Source organism: Leptopilina heterotoma, unplaced genomic scaffold, assembly GCF_015476425.1.
Source record: "Leptopilina heterotoma isolate Lh14 unplaced genomic scaffold, ASM1547642v1 Lhet_142, whole genome shotgun sequence".
In the NCBI taxonomy this organism is placed as follows: Eukaryota; Metazoa; Arthropoda; class Insecta; order Hymenoptera; family Figitidae; genus Leptopilina; species Leptopilina heterotoma.
The window spans coordinates 934,983-952,089 of NW_025110861.1; the positions used below are offsets into that span (position 1 = coordinate 934,983).

The 17,107-nt window shown below is 29.9% G+C and overlaps 2 protein-coding genes across 11 annotated transcripts in view; one reads left to right on the plus strand and one right to left on the minus strand.

The window, feature by feature from the left end:
* LOC122498168 (host cell factor 2-like) overlaps positions 1-17,107 on the plus strand; it is a 71,038-nt gene that overhangs the window by 45,989 nt on the left and 7,942 nt on the right. For all 8 annotated transcript variants that reach the window (XM_043605786.1, XM_043605790.1, XM_043605783.1 and 5 more), the window contains one exon: positions 12,556-12,713. In XM_043605786.1, the coding sequence (XP_043461721.1) occupies positions 12,556-12,713 (158 nt within the window). The remainder of the gene's footprint in view (positions 1-12,555; positions 12,714-17,107) is intronic.
* Positions 2-9,045, minus strand: LOC122498170. Of its 3 annotated transcripts, none has more exons than XM_043605794.1 (3): positions 8,992-9,045; positions 2,500-2,668; positions 2-648 (listed from the first exon to the last, which is right to left on the minus strand). In XM_043605794.1, the coding sequence occupies exons 2-3, from the start codon at positions 2,641-2,643 to the stop codon at positions 382-384; spliced, it is 411 nt and encodes a 136-aa protein (XP_043461729.1). In that variant the 5' UTR covers positions 2,644-2,668; positions 8,992-9,045; the 3' UTR covers positions 2-381. The 3 variants fall into 3 exon arrangements, with proteins under 3 accessions (XP_043461729.1, XP_043461728.1, XP_043461727.1); XM_043605793.1 differs by lacking the exon at positions 8,992-9,045 and adding an exon at positions 2,870-3,009; XM_043605792.1 differs by lacking the exon at positions 8,992-9,045 and adding an exon at positions 2,764-3,009.

The following is a 17,107-nucleotide window of genomic DNA, read 5'->3' on the forward strand; positions in this document are numbered from 1 at the left end:
TTTTTCAGCCGCCTAGCTTCCAATCGATTTTTCACTATACATAAATTCAAATGTCAACACTTCCCTATTCAAACTCTAATGCAAACAAGATGCAAAATTGAATCTCGAGGGTTTTCTGACGAACCTAAAGGAAATTTATTCACAAATATTTACGCACACAATTTATTCTTGAAACTTCTCCGAATTCCATTTATTATTTATAAAATTAATTGAATTTTTAGATTTATTCGTTTTAAATGTAAAACAGATTCACTAATTGACAAAATTTTGCAAAGAGTATTATTTTTTTTTTACATATTATGCGAGATATGCGTCAATGATGTGATTTACAATACACAGTAGGGAATTTTAATGATTAGACAGTTTCATTATTTTCCTCATTCAACAACTTCTTCTCGAACCCTTTGACTTCCGTGATTTTGTTTTGCATGATTGACGTTTCATTGTTTTTCGCCTTGATCCTTTACACATTTTTCTTTTATCTTTGCCACGAGACATTGCACCTTTATCCTTCTTGCTGCAATATCCACAATTTCCAACGCAATCTTTACAGTCACAACAAGCCGGTTTATCGATTACAGGTGTTTTATGTCCAAACGTCCTCTTCAAAATTCCAAATTCTTTACATCGTTTCAATATTGAGCCCAACTGTTAAAAAATAAATCATTTGTTTTTAGAATTTCAAATTTAAAAAAAAAATTTTTTTATTCAAATTTTTGTTGAAAGCACTATAAAATAATTCAATTTTGGAGAAATTGCAAATAATTTATTGCAGAAATTCAATTATTTTCAAATGTAATAAAATTCATCTCATAAAATTCAATTATGTTTAAAATTTAAAAAAAAAAATTCTCTTTTTAAATAACAAAATTTTTCCCCAAAGTTCAATATTATTTTCAAAAATGACAATAAAATTCTTGTCCTAATTTCAATTATTTTCAATATCTACTATTTTAATAAAATTTTTCGAGAAAAAATTCAATTATTTAAAAAAAAATTTAATAAAATTGTACACAAACATTTAATTATTGTCAAAAATAATTAAATTAAAGAAATTCGTAAAAATGTAACGGAACATTTTTTTAGTATTATTTCTTCCTTTATTTTCTAAAAATTCAAAAATTTTCATCAAAAATGAAAATTTCTAATTGACAAATAGAATTTATAAACATTTGTTTTATTTATTTTTTTTAAACTTTGAATTTTATTAAAACAATATTGTAATTAAAAAATTGAAATAATGTAAATTATTATTCCCTTATGAAAATTGAAAATTTTCTACAAAAAATATTAAGAAACAGGAATATGTAATGTTTTTCTTTTCCCAAAATAAAAGAATGAGTTTGTGAACAATATTGTTATTGAGAAATAAAAATTATGCATAAATTGGGTATTTATTTACTATTTCTTAATAATAATTTTTTATAAATAAAGAAGAGAAAAATTTGCATAATTTGGATCAGTCAAACGAAATTTGTTATAAAAAAAGCATATAATAAACAAAATGGGTAAATTTTTCATTTTTTAATTATCATTTTTTTTTAAATTTTCAAATTTCTAATACTATTATTTTATTATGAATCATGAAAAAATACCTGCATATTTTCGATTTGTCAAAACAAATTTTTTTTAAAGAAAAAAAAAACAAAAGAATACAAAAGTTTCTAATTAATTAAAGTATTTACTAATTTTAATTTAGAGAATAAGTTTTGTGGTAATATTATTGCAAAAAAAATTTTATAAATTAATTTATTTTTCACAATTTTGTATGTGAAATTCTTTCTGTTTTATAAATATAACATTTTATAATAATTTTTCTGCTTAGGATTTTATTAAAATTTTTGAAAATAATTAAATTCTTTCGAGAAATTTTATTTGAAATAAAATATTGAAAATAATTTAATTCCTGTGAAGAATTTTATTTTATGTATGAAAATAATTGAATTGTTTTGAAGAATGTTATTAAAGTTGAATTTTTAAAAAATTTTATAAATCTGAAACTATTTATTTATTTATTTATTAAATATAAATATAATTTCTTGACAGTTTTTCTAAATTTATTTTTTAATTTCGAGAAAAGGCTTTAAAGTAAAGTTTTGAAATAATTATCTTTACATGTACGTCGACTTTAAATACACAATTTAATTTTTATTGTCAAATAAAATTAATAAATAAATAAAAATAAAGTAATAAAGATTTAATATATTTTAACAAATTACTTTTTATTTCAATCAAATTATAATAATATTAGGTAATTGAATATTAAATATTAGCCTATATTCGAATTAGACAAATTGACATTAGAATAAATTTTAATATTATTAATAATTTCATACTAAAGCGCATTATTTAATCGTTTATCATAATGAATTATAACTTTTAGGTTAATCATCATTTCAATTTGAGAAAAAATTTTATTGTTTAATTAGTTTTTTATATCATTTCCATTTTATTTATTTTTCACTGTATAATAACTTTTAATAATAAAGTAAAAATTACCTGTCTTTTAATTCTTTCCTTCGGTATATTATAATTTTGAGCCATAAAATTTAAAATTTGCTTTGGAGTTGGTTTATGATTTTCTGCAAGTTTTCGAAGAGCACGAACAACCAATCCCAATGATTGTATTTTATCGTCAGCCATAATGATGGTTATCCTCAATTCTGTACTAATAACAGAGTTAAACAGAAATGTCAAACAATATGTTAAAAATGTTATTAATACAAAAATACGCATCAATTAAAAATTCAAAAGTTTAATTACTTTTTTAACTTATCTCAAAAATTAATATTTTTGTTGTTTTTAAAATCATAACTATGAAAGAGGAAATTTTTTCAAAAATAATCTTTAGCAATAACCATTGACTAACCTCTTTCAACAATTCTTCGCAAAATAGCCAATATTATACTCATAAAGTAAAACTACTTATAACCACCAATGTAACAATTTTCAATATACACTTTAAATTTGGAATTTAAACTAAAGATAAACTTTTCATATCATGTCACATTGTGTCATGACAGAAAATAAATAAAACGTTTTGTTGAAAATAAATGAAAAACTTTTTCAAAAGCAGCAACTTCAATATATACTATACCTATACTTATTTTGTTTTGGAGAAAAATGTTCTTAACGCGAAATTCCAATTGATGCTTTCTATTGGTTCGTACATACCTATTATTTAAAAGAGTTAAAATTGTAAAGATGAAATCAATAGATGTTTAAATAATGATAAAATCGAGGATAAAACGATGGTAAAAAACGAGCTTTATGCATAAACTCATCGACTCTTTTGTCAAAAGATAAGTGGAAAAGGGAAGTCTTATAATGGAGTTTTCACTTCTGATTCTGTAGCATACAATATTTTTGCGAAAAAAAAATCGACGATGCTTATAGGTTTGAAAACACGACAGAAAGACCCTTTAAATTCTGCTTGGCCCCCAGGAGACGATGTGAATGGTTCAACCCTTTTGATGGTGGTTTAATATTCAACCAAACCTTGCGGAACAAACCCTCCTGATTAATAGTCGGTAGTGTGTATAAGAATCCATCAATAACTTTTACTTGCAATCAAAATTATTTCGCTCTATTTCATTTTGAAAATTGCTTTCGAAATTTTCAAAAATTTAATTCTAAACAGAAAAGAAAAAGTTATTTTTAAAGTATTTTTATTTGTGAAACTCATTAAAGAATATATTTTCTTGTAACTATTCGTAGATAATTTTAAAAGATATGAAGTTCATTCGAATAACTCTTTAAAAGATTTAAATTGTTAAATATATCTTTATTTTATCTTAATTGATTTCATTTTGTTATTATTAAAACCTTAAAAAATTGATCCAAATGTGATTCTTAACTGATATTGTAATATTAGATTTAATAAGCAATTAGTGCCAAAAATTTGTGATGCCTTAAGTACTCCTTGAACAAGTTTACTTAAAAAATTCAGTAACTTTAATTTTAAACCGAATTTAAATCATTAAACTTTTGTCAAAAAATAAAAATAATGGTTCCATTTATCCCAGAAATAATAGTTGTTACCCACAATGTGATGAAATTTTAGTTGTAACCCAAATGCAAAATCCCATTTTCGGTATTCTTGAAAAGTTGCTTAGATGGAAGTTACGGTATTTGAGTTTTGCACGGCAGTAATATTACCTTGAGAAAGACATTTTAATATTACTTTACATAATATTACGTTCTACTTGAGTAGAATATATTAACCCTTTCATGCTTCGGGAAACCTAGCGGTTGGATTTTGTTAAAATTTGCCTGAACACCTGGAAATTACAGTTTTTCAAAAATTTATTTTTTTCGAAACTATTGAAGATGAAACTTTTTAATAATAATATTCTCAAAGTATATGTGTTTAATTTTACAAAGAATAAAATAAGTGTTATGTCTCAGAACGAAACTAAATATATCCCAAATTATATATATATTTAAATTGTGCGGCATCGGTGATTCACACCTGATTTATTCACAGGGCGCAAAATTCTGATATTAACTTTTATCTATTAAGATAATAATATTAATATTATGGGACAGGTTTCAATAAAGAGTAACTGTTATATTGAACTTAAATTATTAAAGCTTTTGTTTGAATTCTTTACAATTAGAATTAGAATAAGAGGGAAAGAGTAGATCCAGAAGTCTTCAGGGACACTGAAACAAAATTAGAACTTGTGGAATCAATCAAGAATTGAAATGAGAACATAAAGTATTAGTTACTTACCTTTTAAAATTATTCATAGTCATAGAATCGTAGACCCAACAAGCGATATCTCCCTCAGTGTGAGGTCGAATAAATGACTTTGTCTTGCGAAAACAGAGAATGCAGTAGATTTCCCTCAAATTGTTTTCGGGCCAGCCAAAGTGAAAGGTTCGGAGTCCAGTATCGATGTAATAGAGAAAAAACACCCTTCAGCCCAGGAGTGACCGAATTATTGATTCGACGTTGATGTCGAAATGATACAGTCCTTAGAAAAATAGAAACATACCTCGTAGTAGAAATTATCTCCTTGAATGAACTTGACTAAGAAGAGACTCTCAAAGAGTCTTGGTATTTGAAGAGATTTTCTGGACTGGAGTCGAAGAACGAATTCGATGACAGTACACAGCTAGTTAACTTGGTCAAGATTGTTTGACTGACGCGAAGAAGACGCGAAGTTGATTCGGTGGCAGCTTTTGGACTAAATAACTTGGGCGTTTTCTGGGCTGAAAACCCGAAGAAGACACTTGAGGGCAGTACGCAACTAGTTAACTTGGTAGCGATTCCTGGACTGACACGAAGAAGACGCGAAGTTGATTCTGTGGTGACTTGTTGAGTAACTAAGTTGAAGGCGTTTCCTAAACTCAAGGCGAAGAAGACACTTGGGGACAGTACACAACTAGTTAACTTAGTGACGATTACTTCTGGGTCGGTTTTTTTCTATTGACTAATTTAGGCGCATGTGCTTGGTCCCTGTATTAGGCAGGTGAGTGACCCTATAGGAGGGCTCTTTTTAAATAATCGTATCGAAAAAATCTGGGTAGTTTCTGAAGAAGGTTGTACAAAGCTCCCAAAAACATAGCTTCGATAGAAACTTGAACATTATTAAAAAGTGTTTTGAGTTGTTATAAGTTTCAAGTTTTTTACTTTACCAATTAAGTCGGGAATTCATCAATTATGAGAAGAGTTAATTACGGTAATCATTAGAATTCATAGTAGAAGAGCCCACAGGATTATTCAAAAGTCGAAGATCATTAGAGAGGCGCCAGACAGCTCAACATAGCTGCCAGATTTACTCTACAGCACCGGCTTCTAATGACCATAACCATAAACAATTAATGTAATGTTTAAAATTTATTAGAAGTAACAGGCACGAATATTGCTGTTACAGTCCTGGCAACCCCCCAAGACGATATAACGCACGCGTCGCCTCTCCAACAGGCGAAAGCCAGTTAGTCCCTGGACCCCCCGCCTAGCTCTAGTCGGTAGGCTATATAAACCGGCTCATCACAGATTGTAGAACCAGAGCAGTTTTTCCTCAAGAAAAGGTCTAACCTAAGATGATCTTACCATGAAAATTGGCTTTTACCAAGAATACCAAAATTAGCATATGCGGGATATGCTTAATATACACTACTAAAACTCCCGAACTGTACTTCCGAGCATTAGTATCAAGTATGGGCGAGGCAGGGAGAGGGGTTGAGGGAAAGTAATAGAGGATTTCAGGTAAGCAGCAGTAGTATAGCCCTGAGTGTTTATACTTTTCGGCGTCAAAGTGTCCACTCCGAACTTTAGACACCAGTACCGAGCAGTCTAAAGTTCGGGGGTTCCAGTGTTTCTCGAAACTTTCAAAAAATACCGAGATATAGCAGGAGTCTTGCCTTGGTCACCCATCTGAGTATTAACAGCACTTAACAAAGAACAACCTCAATTATCGCAATCTGCGGAGTCCTATCTAAAAATCCCTGTAAAGGTCTTTTGAAAAACCCTTTAAAGTTCTTATGCTGACCAAAACCTTCACAAGTACGTCGCATGTGCCTCTACAAAAAATCTTATCGTCTATTCAAGATGACAAGTTGATCTAATTGATCTTCAAACACAAGCAGACGGCAAATATACGTTTATTCTAAATTACCAGGATCAGTTGAGAAAATTTGTAATGTTACGTCCTCTAAAAACAAGAACAGCTTTGGAAAAAGCAAGCAACCTTATGGATATTTTTACAATCTTCGGTGTACCCTCTATACTTCACAGTGACAATGGATGGAAGTTTGTAAATAAGGTGATAGTCAAATTGACAAATTTGTCGGATGGTATAAAACTAGTGCACGGAAAATCAAGGCATTCACAAAGCCTAGATTCTGTAGAGCGGGCTAACCAGGATGTTCAACAAATTCTTGCTATTTTGATGAAAACGAAGAAAACAACCAAGTGGTCGGAAGAATTAAAATATGTGCAAAGGATGAAAAATTTATCTTAGCACGATGGTATTAAAAGTCCGTACGAAGCATTATTTGGTTCGCAAATGAAATTAGGAATAAAAACATCCAATCTTCCTGATGACTCAATCAACTATCTTCAATACGAAGAAGGATTAGAAGTTAAAGTGCCCCTTCCTAATGTGGACTGTGGTAGAACTGACTCTCGAAATTTACTCGCCACCGTTTTATCGGTTAATAATGACCAGTACTTGTTAGGTTAAGGACGTTTGAAACAACATTACAGCGGGAATCAGTTTATAGTGTGTAGACAACAATTTTTATCTTCTGCTGAAGTTCCAGACGTAGAACCATCCTTACGCGAAATTGTCACTTCGCAATCCTTGACTAGTGGGCAAGGGTATAAAATATGTTTATGCAAGGGGAAATGCGACAATAAACGATGTATAGTTGCAAAGCACAAGACCTATTGTGCAATTCAGAGTTAACACTAAACACATTAGTCAAACATACCATAGATCTAAAGTAACTGTGATGCTAGTCCACTTGCGCATAGGGCGTCAAAGTATCTTTCTCGGTCTAGGACGGTAACAAACTTTCCACCAATAAACACTTGGAAGTCAGTGAATCGCGTATCAGAAACCGTGGAAATTATACTCCTGTTATATAAAATATAATATATACATATGGGATTGGCGAATGAGTTGGTAACGTTTCGTTCCTACTATATGGTTTTTAATGATTCAAAAACAGAAATTAATCAACTATGTATTCTTCGGCATTGTTTTCGACCTGACACCTTTCTCATTCACGTCGCAAATCTTCCGGATGGTATCGACAGCTTTTTGACAGCGATGATATGTGAAAAATGCATATATGTCAAAAACGTTGATTTTGCCTCCTGGATATTACATTTTAAAACGTCACTAATAATAAAAATTTCAATTTTTCAAAAGAGTGAATAACATATTTTAGTGTAGCCAAGGCCACCATTTTACTCTATTCACCCACATATATTCCCTACTCATTTTTACCTTTCTTTCACTCCATATTTCAGGATAACCTACGGACGTTCTATAGGCGAATCCAGAAATTAGGATGTCCCTAAATCTTAGAAATATTTTTCCAGTCAACCTTTCGTAATTTTCCACTTTTAGACAAAATTACCATTAAAATTATGACCAGATTTTTAAAATAACAAATTTTATCCCTTCATCTCTGAAATTTTAAAGTTAAGGTAACAGTATAATTGGCTCCTTCATACTGCTCACTTGCAGTCTCTAAAACATACGCAAGAAGATTACACCGTATTTAACGATTCTTCACAAGATTTAAGTAGATTTAAACAGAGATTAAATAGTCTAATTCACAATAATCACAAACAAGATTGGATATTGAGTTTAATTTAAATATCTGATCTGGATAGAAATTAGTGTCATTGACTTTTATTTGCTCTCGGATTTAGCCAATATTAAACGTGCTTTAATACCGCCGAGTTATTGATCGGTCTAAACCTCGTTCAAATTCCGACGCGCACCCCAACATTATGTGCAAAACAAGTTTGATAAGCTTCGATTATTTTCTTCAACATTTTCATCATGTAAACAACTTTTGATTATATCCAGGTTTAAATACTATGTTGAAATATTTCTTTCTAATTTACAACAAATGCAGATGGTGTTTCCTCCATTTGACAATATTTCTTCTTTTTTTCAATGATTTTACCAGAAACATTTTTTTTAAATTAAAAAATCGATATTAACAATTATTAATAATTCATCTACTCTCCCTGCGCACCACAGGGTTCGAGAATCCACCTACAAAACTTATAAACAAACATAAATAATTCTTACAATCTATTTACAAATAACACACCTTTAAAGTTATTTTCATCTCTCTCAACCTCTCAAACATTCGCCAGTGCCAGAGCTTCCGTTTGCAGTTGCTTTTGTCCACAGTGACTTTATGTCCCCAAACGCCCACCCCATTATTTATTTAGAACCTTCTTGCAACTAATCGCCATCCATTACAATAACCTCATCTATATATTTTCATCCTTACCTTTCACTACCCTATTCACAAAAATTCTACTATCAGCCAAGCTTTTCCAAATTGACCCTTATTCTCACTCAAGCACCATTTTACGCCATCCACCGACCTTTATCCAAACGCGTGCACAACTCAACGGTACCGGAAATGAAAGCCAACATTATATATCTAATAAAAGAAAAAAATCATTTTCAATTAATAGACTTTGATTTTTGAAGTTTTTACCAGCTTTTTGGTATTTCTTGGCCACTGAAATTTTTCGATTTTAATTATTCTCTTATTTCATATATTTAGTCATATTCCCCCATTTGTCTGCTTTTTGATATCAGAAGACTTCCCCTGCAAAAAAAACTTGAAAGATTTCTCTTAAATCGATATACCTGCGAAAATTTGCCTTGTAAACTTATTATGTTTTATTAGAAAAAAGATATTGTCTCTAAGCCAGAGATAAGACACGTGTGCATAATCAATGTCGGCCATCTCTAGTGCAGTTCTCCAACGCTGCAACCTCTCAGCTTCACGTTATGGCCCTTAAGTAAATGTAGAAGTCTTTGTTCTAGTACACGTCCCAGTCGGAGATTGTGGAATATTTTTTCTATTTGATATTTCTATGTAATTTGCCTTTTTCCATTAATTAAAAAATTTAAAGATATATTAATGTTAAAGATAAAATTGCTATCTAGGATAAGTTTATTAAAATTCCCCTATAAATTTGGAAAGAATTCCTAGTTTGTCTTCTTAGTCCACACATTGCCCTTTATATAACGAAATTATTGAAGGTAGTCAATCCCCTTCTTTCTTGTCTATTATTCATTGTAGAGAAAGAGTTTTCCTACCATCTTGAAAAAATACTTCAGTGGGCAAAATAACCATTCGCATTCGAGGAACGTTCCGAAAACGTTTCATGTCTGCAAAATTAAAATTTTGAAAACGTTTCATGTTCTAAAAACGGTTTTAGAACATATAGTCGGGTTGACTTCTTGAGTCACGTTTTAGTATTCTACCCTTTGGATTTATGATGCTTTATCTTTTTTCTTATTCTCTCTTATGGTACTTTATTAATTCTACTCATATATAAATATTGTTTTTCTTTCCTTATTACTTTACTTTGAAACTTTTACTAAATATTTCACTCCTACGGCTAAACCGAAAGTCGGTTTAGCCGACTTTCGGATAACTTTTATTATTTAACTTTTATTATTTATTAACTTTTATTATTAGTAACTTTTATTATTTTTATTAATTTGTGAATAAGAGAGTTAATCGTTTAGAGTTTATTACCAGGGGCTCTTCTAAAACTTTGTAGTCTTGGGCAGTGTTATGAATCAGATTTATTAACTTAAACACACCAATCCTTATTTTATTGATTAATCGAAGCCTCAAAATTTTATTAGGGTTAGTTACCTTATGATGATGTCGATACCAGAGAAGTGATGAAATTCATTGATTAACCTTTAAAATGTAATAATTTATTGATTTGGCTAGGAATTAACCGTTTAACTAAAATTTAAAAACACTTGTATAGCCAAGTTCTTTATAAGGCATAAAAGAGGTGTATAAACAAATAAATAAATTATCATTATGTGCTACCTTGTAGACAAAATAATGTTCTAGGGATCACATCTTCCATTGTTTCTTCTTCGTTGTCGGTATTGTTTTCATCATCTTCTTTAGTTTTCTGTAAAAAAGTTTGATCACTGGGAGTTTTAAGTACAAATAATTGATCGTTAACATTACCATATTCGTCAATTTCCTTGACATTGACAACAATGTTTCTGCTCGTCAGCCAAGTTCAAAATATTGAATTGCTGTCAGCAGAGCAGTCACTCTCATTATAATTTAATTTTTCTTCTGGAAATTTGAATATAGATTATGTTAATATAATTTGATTAAATATTAAATTTAATAATGGTAAAAAAATCTCTTCTCAACTTCTTCGACGTTGGTTCGATATTAGTCTTTCTATTTCTTGCTGGACGGTACATAGAATATTGATGAATAATATCTAATCCGTCTCGCAGGATCTGACAAATCCTTTAGTGACAATAAAAAGATATTTAATAATTCCATTTAAGATAAGATCTTATAAAAAGTAACATATGTCAGAAGACTTCTGACAATTATTTCAAAATGTAATTTTATGGTCATAATATATATATTTGACTATGTTTTTGAGATTTAATCTTTTAACAAATTACACCTTAACAAAAGTTGAGTTATGTTCTTGACATATCGTAACACAACTCGAAATTAAATCTGAATTGAACAATTTTTTGAAATAATGAAAAGTGTATTGCTTCACCACCTACTCCCCTGCTGTTTATTGCACAATTTTGTTATAACATCATAAATTCTTTTTTCATTTTCTTTTTTAGTATATTGTTCAAATATATTCAAAAAAGAACAAAAGAAAGTACGTCTTTGAAATTCTGAATATTGAGGTTATATTTGAGTTCTTTGAGTTTATATTGTGCAACATGTGCTCATTGCTTTGACATGTTCCATGCGGTTAGGGGAGCGCCCTTTTTCTTATTACATACAAGATTTATTGAGGGTGCAAAACCTTGTGAGCGTTCTCCTGATAGAATTGTCCTTTCCTTCATGTATTTCCTCTATGTAAACCTCATTCTTCTACTTTTCGTCTAATTATATATATAATAATATATATGAAATTTTTTTCATTAAATCTATGAAAAATTTTTCTAATAAATAGTCAAATGTCTATTTGTAGTCCATTGTCCATTTACAATAAATGCTTATGTACATTTATTAAAATAATTTTAATCAGTTTGTTACTTATTTGGAAAAAAATCTTTTAATATCCATCTACGTCAACTAACAAAAATTAACCTCATTAATATTATCATTGTTGACCTATAAAAAATTCCGAACTTAATTAAATTTGATGACACTCGATAGGAATACTAAAATATTTTTGGAATATCTGAATTCAAATTAGAAATAAATTTTGAAAAAATTCAAATGGCGATTACAAAAATTGATCAGATTCTCTTAAAATTCACTACCCGGGGGTTTTTGGGGTCACTGATTACGAATTTGATGTCAGTTTTTAAATATTCAAAATGGCGGACCCAATATGGCAGATAATTTTAAAATTGAAGCGATTCGACTTAAAGGAGTTTGGAATCTAACTAGAATTTAAAAATTTAAAATGGCGGATCTAATATGGCGATTCAATATGGTGGAATTTTAAAATTGATTTTCGAGTTCGAATAGAGTCAAAGAGAATAATATTTTTTAAATTCTAAATCTCATTGGGGTTACAAATTCGCAGTAGTTTAAGGACATTTAATTTTAAATATTTTATATCCATTGTGTAGACATTTCAAAAATGCTTGAAATTAATTGCATTTTTGAATTAAACGTCTATATTGTTTTAATGAATAATTATAAAATTTTTTTACATGTACCTAAATTTCAGAATTTTTACTATTTAATCAGAAGTGTTTTGGACTCCATTGAATACATTTCTAAGTGTAGGTCTAAAGGAAATGTTTATAAATAAAAATGTGAAAAGAGGAAAAAGTTAATTAGAAAATTTTTTTTTTGTTTCAGCTGAGAGTAGATGGGAAGAATTACATCCGGAAGGTGAAAGACCGCCTGCACTTCAGGAACACAGTGCAGTTGCTTACAGAGATTGTCTTTATGTTTTTGGAGGAGAACTTGGATTTTCTGCTGGGACTGAAACTCCACTTTGGTGCTACACTGTTAAGGTAAATTAAATTTTTTTTAAATTATTTTTTTAAAGTATCCATCAAGCATATAATTTAAGAGAGACTATTGTTGACAAGTAAAAGTAAAATATAAATTTGGAAATATAAGACAAAAATAAAAAATCAGGACAAAAATAAATTTTATTTAAAAATATCATTATATTAAAGAATAGAATCGAAAATTTTATTCTAATAAGCAAAAAAAATGTAAAAGATTATTAGTACAAATGTTAAAGTATAAAAATTGTCGAAAAAATTTTTTAAATTCTTTGACGGAAGAGAAAAAAAATTCAATTGTAAAAGAAGGATAAAATATTCTTTTATTAAATGGAATAAAAATAATGGTGAGAAGCTTTTCTAGAGCAGAAAAAAACAATGCGCTTTAAAGGGACAAACTTTCTCCCTCGGGCTTTTGATATTTCTGAAGCTGTGTCTCTCAGCTTCATAAAACAAGGGAAAAAAAGTTGATGAAAAAATCAACAGAAAGGTTGAAGCGAGGTAAAAAGCGATTCATTAGGTGCTTGACCTAGATGGTGCGAGTGAACGATCACTGTCATTTTGAACCTATACCCGCACAGCATCCACTTGACGTTGTATAATAATAGTATATTTTCCTGTTAAAAAAGTATTGACAAATACATATATATACAAATTAATGACATCTTTGAAATAAAAAAGTTTCTTCAATTTTTTATACGTTATGGTATAAATGTAGGTAGTTATTGTTTGTGAGAGACAATTTAAATTTTTAGCGAAGCTTTTTTTCGAAAGATTGGAAATCGTTTTCCGGAGCGGAGGCAATTACCATTTATCACAGCTGCTGACAACGTATTGTGTATTTTCTTTTTCAAATCCGCTTATAAAAGAGGACTATGAGGTCAGCTAGTAGGTATAACTCGCGACGGTTAGAAGACTTACATTAAAAACTTTCCATCGGTGACTAAAGTTTTCCTTATTGTTTTGTGTAAACTTTTGAATTTATATACATACCAACAACAGGTATTGAATAAAGACAGATTGGCAAATTTGGGAACGGTTTTTTATAAGTATGAATGTAATTTTTAATAAATAGTTCTGATTTTAGAGAGGTATCACTAACTCCATTGCTACATTCCTACATACTACTAAAATTTTAATTGTGTTAAAATATTTCAAATCAATATTGCTTCCATATAAATGTTCAGGAAATGTATCAAGATTTAATTAATAATTAGTTGTTTTTAATTGATTTAAATTGAGCGAGCAATTACCCTTGATGATTGAAATGAATGTATTAAATAGTAATCATGATGGTGCTATTTTTATTTTCAGTTTTCAAAGAAAGGAATTTGAATTTATTTTGTCTGGTACAGGTGTTTCAATAGAAAATTAATCTTCTGTTTAACACTACGAGGGTATCACATTATTCACGCTGATAGATATTATTAATATCGTGATTTTCGTTTTTTCGCAGACACTCAAAGACTCAAACGATGTCAAGAAATCAATGTGCGACTGCACTTAAAAATTAATATCCTATAAAGTTAAAACAATATTTAGTTCGTAAAAAAATTATTAGTTCAATTAAGAAAACTTTTAAAATGTTTTTTTATGTTACATACAATTATTTCATGTTCTGGAACGTATCCTATATATATATATGCATGTGGTTAATTTTTATTTCAACGCTGTGGAAAGTATTATATTAAGGGTTGTTACTTCTCGCCACTTCTCTCTGGAGTAGCAATTCAGTGAAAATGAGATTGGAAAATTCATGACCCTATTCCGTAATCCGCCAAATGAAATATTTCACATAAATTTTCACAGAAAAAACATGTTTTAAGCTCGGAATTTTTATTTTTTTACACTCATCCTAACATTTTGTTCTATTGTTTAGAAACAAAATTATTTTGAGTACGATTAAGGGCACGTAATACTCTTACCTACGTCACATGATGAAGACATAAAAAATGCTCAACACTCTAATTTCAAAACTAACTAATGTAAGTATTGACACGATAACAAAAAAACTGAAACTTTTTTTGGAAAAACATACTATGGTCTAATAAAAATTTAATTCCATAACACTCTCTTCTGAACGTATAAAACATTTTTTTTTTGGGGAATTTTATTTAATAATTAAGAAACAAGAAGAATAACCATAAATATGTTTATAAAAAATTCAAATTTTCATTTACGAGAAAAAATATTTGGAAGAGAAAATTTTTTTATCAATAATAATTTTCACAAGATTATACTGTAATTGGTGTTTCTTCCCTTTCGACTTAGATTTTACCATCTCCGATATATAAATGGAACCTGATCTTTTTGAAAGACGTTCGTTGAGAGTAGAATATAAAAAATAAATGAAGGGGAGCCTAGGGAAAAGTTTCAGAAGCCCCTAAGAATTGATTCGAAAGCCTTACCAGTTTCCCTTCAATAGCTCTTGCTTATTTCTATAAGATTTTTATGTCAAAAAATTGCTCAAAGAAATGTAATAGTCGAAAATACGTATATAATTTTTTTTATGACAAAAAAAATAAATTTTGATATATAGATTAATTGATTTTTACGCATTATTTAAATATACATGATTCAGTGGGTACTTAACAAACATCTATATAATCACTGAAATGCATTAATTTAAATTAATTAAATATTCACTAGGTAGTAAACTAAAAAATAAAACGAACTTGAAATTCCTTTCTCAGGGTTTACGATATTTCTGAATCCGAATTTGATATTAGAATTAAAAAATCCAACATGGGGGATCCAATATGACAACAAATTTTTTTTAAAAATTGTCAGATTTGTCTAAAAATGTTTACTCAATAGTTTTTGGTCACAATTTTTAATTTCTTAGTTCTGTAACTTCACTTCACTTTCATTTTGCTTTCACTTTACTTCCACTGCACATTGACTGCACTCTCACTTCACTTTGACTTCACTCTCACTTCACTTTATTTTCACTGTCACTTCATTTTTATTAAATTTAACTTAACTTAAAATTTTTAACGGAATTTGGATAGTAAATAAAGTTAAATTTAACACAAATAAAGTGAAAGTGAAAATAGAGTGAAAACGAAGTGAAGTGAAAGTGAGAGTGAAGTTACAGATTCGACCCCTGGCACCAAATTTAAGTTCAGTGCTTGTTCTTGAGAATATAAAATTGGTGGTATGTAAAAATAAATATGACTAAAAGAAGCTACCAAGTACACAGCTTCTTCTGCGCAGAGTAATCCTTGTTAGAGCTTTTCATCCTCTTTCCTTACACTTCGTGCTTGTCCTCGACTTCTTGTATGAGCGATTTTAAGCTTTTAAGTCCATCATTGTTTGTCATGTTGACATTCCTTTGGATTTTATAAGATTTCAACATTTAGCTGACTTCATCTTCGTGTTTAGTGTTTTGTGGTCAAGGGCTGAAACACTTAAAAAGAGATTCGAGCGTCCTTCCGTAGTTCTTAACGGCCCCCACAGAAACCGTTAGATTACGCCAAAACAACCGTTGTTATGGTAATGGTTACCACAGTAATTGTTTCCATAGCAACCGTTGCAATGGTTTTGGTTACCATAGCAACTGTTTTCACACTAACGGTTGCAATGGCAATGGTTACCATAACAACAGTTGCTATTAAGATGATAATATTAATATTATATATTAAGGGACAGGTTTTAAGAAAGAGTAACTGTTAAATTGAAATCAAATTATTAAAGTTTTCATTTGAATCCTTTACAATTAGAATGAGAGAGGAAGAGTAGATCCAGATGTCTTCAGGAACACTGAAACACAATTAGAACTTTGTGAAATCAATCGACAATTAGTTACTTACCCTTTAAAATTATTCTTAGAGTCGTAGGCCCAACAAGCTTCAGTGTGAGGTCGAGGAAATGACTTTGTCTAACGGAAACAGAGAATGCAGTAGATTTTCCTCAAATTGTTTTCGGGCCAGCCGAAGTGAAAGGTCCGGAGTCCAGGTGTCGATGTAAATTAGATAAAACATCCCTTCAGCCTAGGAGTGACAGAATTATTTATTTGACGTTGATGTCGAAGAAATGCAGTCCTTAGAAAAATAGAAATGTGCCTCTCTGTAGAAATTATCTCCTTGAATAAACTTGACGAAGACGAGACTCGAAGAATGCACTTGGTACTTGAAGAGATTTTCTGGACTGGAGTCGAAAAACAAACCCGATGACAGTACACAACTAGTTAACTTGGTCATGGTTGCTGGACTGACCTGACACGAAGAAGACGTGAAATTAATTCGGTGGTGACTTCTGGACTTGAAGGTGTTTCATGGACTGGAGTCGAAGAAGACACTTGGGAGCAGTACACAACTTCGTGGTGATTCCTGGACTGACTAATTCGGCCAGGGTGGCACCTTTTATAGGATCCTTCTGCAAAGGAAACTCTGTCA